The sequence below is a fragment of the Coregonus clupeaformis genome, chromosome 34, assembly GCF_020615455.1.
Source record: "Coregonus clupeaformis isolate EN_2021a chromosome 34, ASM2061545v1, whole genome shotgun sequence".
Taxonomy (NCBI): domain Eukaryota; kingdom Metazoa; phylum Chordata; class Actinopteri; order Salmoniformes; family Salmonidae; genus Coregonus; species Coregonus clupeaformis.
In genome coordinates, this window is record NC_059225.1 from 9,852,100 (window position 1) to 9,859,788 (window position 7,689).

Sequence of the window (7,689 nt, forward strand, 5' to 3'; positions counted from 1 at the left end):
AAGAGCATCTGCTAAATGACTAAACATTTTTTTTTAAATGGTATCTTTAATATATGGCAGGCAAACAAGTTCCCTACCTTCTCTCTTTTCCACTTGCCTCCTCTATATTTGTGGTAATGCTGCAATCAGTTGGTTGTAACTTTGGATTGAGCTGACATTCCCATATTTTTTAGATAGCTGCATATGTAACATAACGCCACCATTCCTATTCATAATATTGTTAATATTTATTTATTTTATCAATCAGTATATTTGAGTTTAACAATAATATTTATTGTAATATTTGTTCTGTCTTTTCTGGAGGATAACATTGAAATTGTAATCAGCTTTGTATGGCTTGTTTAAGAAAGGGTGATACTTTGAACAAATTAAAATGTTCAATTAACCGAAAATGAGAAGTTGTAATCTGTATAAAGGCAAAAAGCCTTTTTGAACAAAGGACGAGCCTTTCTTAATAATCTACTGGAGAACCAGTTCAGGTTCAGGTTTAGGGATGACATGTATGAGTGAAGCTTTTTAGTGAGAGGTTTAACGCCTCAATATTTAATACTTTCAGCCCCCCAAACTCATATTCATTATATAAATAGGCACGTTTAATTTAGTCTGGTTTAGCGTTCCAAATAAAGTTAAATATTTTTTTGCTCATATGATATTTTTTTTAAACGAGTCATCTGGAGTAGGCAGTGCCATAAGTAAGTCATTAAACTGTGATAGGACTAAAGATTTAATCAATGTGATTTGCCCATAAATAGACAGGTATTTACCTCTCCGTGGTTTGCAGAATATTGTCTGCTTTCTATTGAAATTGATTGTGGAAGTTCATTTAATATCTTCAGGGAAATGAACTACAAGTACGTCTACTTCACCATCAGCCTGTTGTATTGGTCAACTATTAGGTCATGTAGAAAAAATGGTGTCTTTTAACGATCCAATATGGGACACTTACTGTATCACATTTACATAATTTAGCAGACGCTCTTATCCAGAGCGACTTACAGTTAGTGAATACATTTTTATTTTTTCCATACTGGTCCCCCGTGGGAATCGAACCCACAACCATGGCGTTGCAAACACCATGCTCTATCAACTGAGCTACATCCCTGCCGGCCATTCCCTCCCCTACCCTGGGCCAATTGTGCGCTGCCCATGAGTCTCCCGGTCGCGGCCGGCTGCGACAGAGCCTGGATTCGAACCAGGATCTCTAGTGGCACAGCTAGCACTGTGATGCAGTGCCTTAGACCACTGCGCCACTCAGGAACACAACTGGGCTTTAGTCCAGAGAGGCTATAAAAGTGATCTAGATCTTCACTGAGACTCTGCAGGGATCCAGATTGCGGACTTAAGAGGAAACTTGAGTCATTGACATACATTGACACTTAAGTAACGTTAGGGTTTACTAAGTCTACAGTATGTCCCCAAGGGGCACCCTATTTGCCCATAGGGCTCTGGTCAAAAGTAGTGCACTACGTAGGGAATGGGGTGCCATTTGGGACGCCCCCTAACATAAAGGAGAGCATGGATTATAGCTACACCACAAAGGCAGGATGGTTTTCTGTCTCGCCTGTACAAGAGGCTCACACATACAGTGGGTGAGTCCCAAATTACACTCTATTCCTTATATAGCCCTGTGGGCCCCAAGTCAAAAGTAGTGCACTATATAGGGAATGGGGTGCCATTTGGGACCCATTACAACTCATCTGACCCGACTGTGATCAGTGGGATAAAAGGGACTGATAAAGTAGACTCCAATTACACAGACCTGGCAACCCGGCCCTTACTAAATGATGTCTGAATCAAGGAATAGGTGCAAGTTGCAACCATAGGTCTCGTCCCAAATGGCACCCTATTCCCTATATAGTGCACTACTTTTGACCGGAGCCCTATAGATCTATATAGGGGAAAGGGTTCCATTTGGGACGAAGCCATCATGCGTTCTGCTTATTCATGTTCCCTGTGTGCCTGTTCATGTGAAATTGAAATACGTTTTATTTTAATTTTAGTATGCAACAATTCTTTCTCATATCCGTAGACTTTATGAAACAATATTCAAGGAAGTAGTTTGGTTTTGTTTGATTTATTGTCTGTTAACTGCCTATTGATGGATCACTGTGGTTGTTATTTAAAAATCGACCACTACTGCCAGTCGATGTTCTACGGAACCCCGCCCCACCAACCAACCAACCAACCCACTTTCATCTACACTCTCTGCGGTTACCCAACGTTTTTCTAATGCCCGTAAAATGTAATAATTGCCTCTTGTTATGCTGGGGCCTGCCGCCATCTTGAGCTTTTGAGCAGTAGCTGGATTATTCTATAATGTCGTGATTGAGGGGTCGTTCTTTCTGTAATGTTGTAATTAAGGGGTCGTGTTGTAATTGAGGGGTCGTGTTGTAATTGAGGGGTCATGTTGTAATTGAGGGGTTGTGTTGTAATTGAGGGGTTGTGTTGTAATTGAGGGGTCGTGTTTGCAATTGAAGGGTCGGTCTTTCTGTAATGTTGTAATTCAGGGGTTGAGTTGTAATTGAGGGGTTGTGTTGTAATTGAGGGGTTGTGTTGTAATTCAGGGGTTGTGTTGTAATTCAGGGGTTGTGTTGTAATTGAGGGGTTGTGTTGTAATTCAGGGGTCGTGTTGTAATTCAGGGGTTGTGTTGTAATTCAGGGGTCGTGTTGTAATTCAGGGGTCGTGTTGTAATTGAGGGGTCGTCTTTCTTTTTGTAATGTGACTCTCCTCTTTTTACTCCCTCTTTCTCTTCTCTCTGTTTGTTTGTAGCAGCGTCAGGCAGTCTGGGAGGCTGACGTGAAGGTGGCTAGAGGAGGAGCAGGAGGAAGAGGAGGAGGAGCAGGGGGAGGAGGAGCAGGAGGAGGAGCAGGGGGAGGAGGAGCAGGAGGAGGAGGAGGAGGAGGAGGGATTTCATCCAGGGATCTGCGGGGACAGACGGGAGGAGTGCTACTAAGTGACTCTGTCTTCTCCAAAGAACTGGAGAACATGGGCAAACACCTCGCTGGTAGGTATCTGTCTGCATGTGTATGGTGTGTGTGGGGGGTTCTTTGTGTGACAGGTGGGGTTTTATACAGTAACAAATACTGGGTCACCCAGATCAAAAAGACACACGTGACAGAGAACGAACATAGGGAGAGACAGAATGAACCTAGCTCCTGCCAAAGAACATATTTGGGGCCGGAGCAGTTTGATTGGCTAACCCACACACACACACACACACACACTGCTGTGAACTAACACATTTTAAATTACAAATACCAGGACCAAAATATAAGGGCAGTCACTGTGTCTTTCCATCAGGCTGGATCTCTTTCCTCTCTTTAAATGACAGTTGACGTGATGTCTGTCTGGGTAACTCTCTGAGACGGTCGTCACGGGTGACTGAGAGAGAGATATTTATTAATTTATTAACCAGATGAAAAGTAGACCAAAGAGTGATGTCTCTATCCGCAGTCACATCTAAGACATGTATCACCCAGTTGTTTGTTTGTGCGTGTCGCTCCATTTATCTGTGGGTCCCTCTTTCTGTGTCCCAAATGGCACCCTATTCCCTATGTAGCGCACTACCCTATGGACTCTGGTCAAAAGTAGTGCACTATAAAGGGAATAGGGCGCCATTTGGGACGTAAGCCTCTGCTTCATGTACACCACATAGTCTCTACATTCCAGGGTTATGTGAAGCATAATGGCACCACTTAGCCTGTTAATGTCATCCAGAGGCACTCACAGCTGGTAAATATCTTGACACACACAAACGTTTTTTTTTTGTTTTACTATCCTTGTGAGGACCAAACACTTGATTCCCATTCAAAATCCTATTTTCCCTAATTTCTAATCCCTAACCCTAACCCTTAACCTAACCCTAACCTTAACCACATAACCCTAACCCCTAACTCCTTACCAGGGCTTGGAACCAAAATTATTTTCCAATCGTTTTGTTCTGAACAGAACCATTATTATTTTTCGTTCCGTTCCACTGTTCCGACCGGCAAAAAAAAGTTCTGAACCAGTTCGAACCCCCCAAAATATATCGTTCCTATCTGTTCCTTTTTAAACCTCTGAAATATATATATTTTTACATTTAGTTTGACATTAAATTACTTAACCAATAGATGCAGTAAAGAGGTTAATGGAACTCGACCATAAAGCTTCCCATAATCCATGTTACAGACATAAATATTCCCATAACCCATGTTACAACCATAAAGCTTCCCATAATCCATATTACAACCATAAAGCTTCCCATAATCCATGTTACAACCATAAAGCTTCCCATAATCCATATTACAACCATAAAGCTTCCCATAATCCATGTTACAACCATAAAGCTTCCCATAATCCATATTACAACCATAAAGCTTCCCATAATCCATGTTACAACCATAAAGCTTCCCATAATCCATGTTACAACCATAAAGCTTCCCATAATCCATATTACAACCATAAAGCTTCCCATAATCCATGTTACAACCATAAAGCTTCCCATAATCCATGTTACAACCATAAAGCTTCCCATAATCCATATTACAACCATAAAGCTTCCCATAATCCATGTTACAACCATAAAGCTTCCCATAATCCATGTTACAACCATAAAGCTTCCCATAATCCATGTTACAACCATAAAGCTTCCCATAATCCATATTACAACCATAAAGCTTCCCATAATCCATGTTACAACCATAAAGCTTCCCATAATCCATGTTACAGCCATAAAGCTTCCCATAATCTCAGTGGCTCATATATTCTCATTCAAACATACAGCTATGATCTGTGTCCCAAATGGCGCCCTATTCCCTATATAGTCAAAAGTAGTACACTAAAAATGTAAATGCTGTTTGTTTAGGAGAAGGCTCTGTTTGCTCATAAATGGTTGAAGTAAGAGATTTATAAAATACACGCCATGCTTCCGCTACATGTTATTTATTAATAGTCACACATACGCGGTTCCCTGAAAATACTTAGAGTGCATCCCAAATGGCACCCTTTTCCCTATATAGTACACTACTTTTGACCGGCGCCTATAGAGCACAAACCCTTTGTGGTGAGTCATTTCAGAAAACATCCCTCTTGGATCGCTGAAAACCCAACAGCGTCAAAATCTGAAAAGGACAAAAACGGGGGGGAGGAGAGATGAGTAGAGCAGCCAACTCCCAGATGTTCTTCTTGGCAGTCACATCCCCTCCTCAAAAAGAAAACTGTTTTCGTATCTACCAATAAAGCAAACAATTATATTTTTTCCGAATTTCTGGCAGAACACTTCTGTGCATCCTCAATGCTATTCCCTAGATGGTCCACTACTTTTGACCAGAGCCTATGGGTGCACTATGTAGGAAATAGGGTGTCATTTGGGAAGCATGCTTCATTCTACGTGGGCGATGTTTTTAATGTCAATCTGGAATTCGGATTGACAGAGGAAGCAGGATTCACCGCAAATTGACAGTCAATTAATATTGTTTTCTATGACCAGTAAAAAAGGTTTTGAAGACAAACGTCATGAAAAAGGAAAAATGCAGCAGTCCCACACCCCTGTTATGAAGCATGTGATCTCTTATGGTGTTGATGTTTGCCAACACCCTATATCTTCAGATATGTGGAGACCACCATGATATTAATATTAGTGAGTCCACCCTATATCTTCAGATATGTGGAGACCACCATGATATTAACATTAGTGAGTCCACCCTATATCTTCAGATATGTGGAGACCACCATGATATTAATATTAGTGAGTCCACCCTATATCTTCAGATATGTGGAGACCACCATGATATTAATATTAGTGAGTCCACCCTATATCTTCAGATATGTGGAGACCACCATGATATTAATATTAGTGAGTCCACCCTATATCTTCAGATATGTGGAGACCACCATGATATTAATATTAGTGAGTCCACCCTATATCTTCAGATACAGTGGGGAGAAGAAGTATTTGATACATGCCGACATCAGACGATTTCGATTACTTTTGACCGGCGCCTATATACAGCACAAACCCTTTGTGGTGAGTCATTTCAGAAAACATCCCTCTTGGATCGTACCATGATATTAATATTAGTGAGTCCACCCTATATCTTCAGACATGTAGAGACCACCATGATACACACGTGCTTTGATTCCAACATCAGAGAAGATCTGAACATTTATATGCATTATAGCAGTATGTATGTGAAGGATTGAAAAGGTCACTGATATGAAACATAGTCCACTTTTACATAGCTCTCTGCCCCTGTCTAATGTCTTAAGGTTCAGAGTCTTTCCCTGCCAGGTCTGGTGGTCAGGAACATCTCTGGGCCCTACTTATAAATCTTGTTTGTTTATCATTCATTAATTGTCAGTCTGTCTTTGTTTCTGTGCCCCTTCCAGAGGTGGAGAAGGACCTGACTATGTTACGTCGTCAGGGAAAACTCTAGGTCCTAATGTTATTGGTAATTCTGCATTTATATCCCCAACCGGTCTGTCTCTGTCCCCTTCCAGAGGTGGAGAAGGATCTGGCCAAGCTGGCCGAGCAGGGGAAACTAGCCCAGCGGAGTCCCAACAGCCCCTACAGCTCTCTCCTACTCACCCCCCTGTTCCACACTTCTCTCCCGGGCACACTCCCCAACACCCTCCCATTACCCGGCCAGACCTCCAGACCCCCCTCCAGACCTCAGTCTCCCATCCTCACCCGCTCAGCCAAGCCCAGCTCTATAGGTTATCCCCTGGTCAGTCCTAAACTCAGCCCCCTGCTCACCCGCAAGCCCACCTCCCTTACCATGACCGGCAGCCACCGGACTCATTCCCCCAGCAACCCCGGCAGCAGAACTACGACCCCCAGAACCCCCAGCAGCAGACCCATGACCCCCAACAGCCTGCTGACCTCCAGGTCTGCCATGACGGCCGTGACCCCAGGGGTCGGGGTTCACGGAGGTCACAAGGGTCATAAGGAGGTGACCTTCAGGAGGTCACGGAGCAGGCCGGTGACCCCCACCAGTCAGCCGACCCGACCCAGGCCCCTGCTCACCCCTCCTGGGCTGAGTACGACAGATAGTCTGGGCAAGGCCTCGAGCCTCAGGGCCTATCTGTCAGAGGTTTGTTCAACATCAGCTGACTGATAATACTAATCATTTTGCATCATAAATGACATTATTATTTGTAGATCGATCAGTCACAATTTACCCACAATGCATCACAGATTTGATTCTGTTGAACACGGCCACACTTTTTTTTTTAGGGGGTAGGTCAGCTTAATATTACAGATAGATTGTAACTTCCATCAATGTAATTGTCTGCATCACTTCCAATCCCCCATGTTTTATATATATATATATATATATATATATATATACATACATATATATATACATATACATATACACATACATACATACATACACACATACACATACAGTGAGGGAAAAAAGTATTTGATCCCCTGCTGATTTTGTACGTTTGCCCACTGACAAAGAAATGTTCAGTCTATAATTTTAATGGTAGGTTTATTTGAACAGTGAGAGACAGAATAACAACAAAAAAATCAAGAAAAAACATGTCAAAAATGTTATAAATTGATTTGCATTTTAATGTGGGAAATAAGAATTTGACCCCCTCTCAATCAGAAAGATTTCTGGCTCCCAGGTGTCTTTTATACGGGTAACGAGCTGAGATTAGGAGCACACTCTTAAAGGGAGTGCTCCTAATCTCAG

The 7,689-nt window shown here is 42.3% G+C and overlaps 1 protein-coding gene across 1 annotated transcript; it reads left to right on the forward strand.

Moving 5' to 3' along the window:
• Nucleotides 1-2,932: 2,932 nt before the first annotated feature.
• On the forward strand, nucleotides 2,933-7,206 carry LOC121549589 (uncharacterized protein C8orf34 homolog). The gene is made up of 2 exons (XM_041861374.1): nucleotides 2,933-3,005; nucleotides 6,482-7,206. The coding sequence occupies exons 1-2, from the start codon at nucleotides 2,987-2,989 to the stop codon at nucleotides 7,096-7,098; spliced, it is 636 nt and encodes a 211-aa protein (XP_041717308.1). The 5' UTR covers nucleotides 2,933-2,986; the 3' UTR covers nucleotides 7,099-7,206.
• Nucleotides 7,207-7,689: the final 483 nt, after the last annotated feature.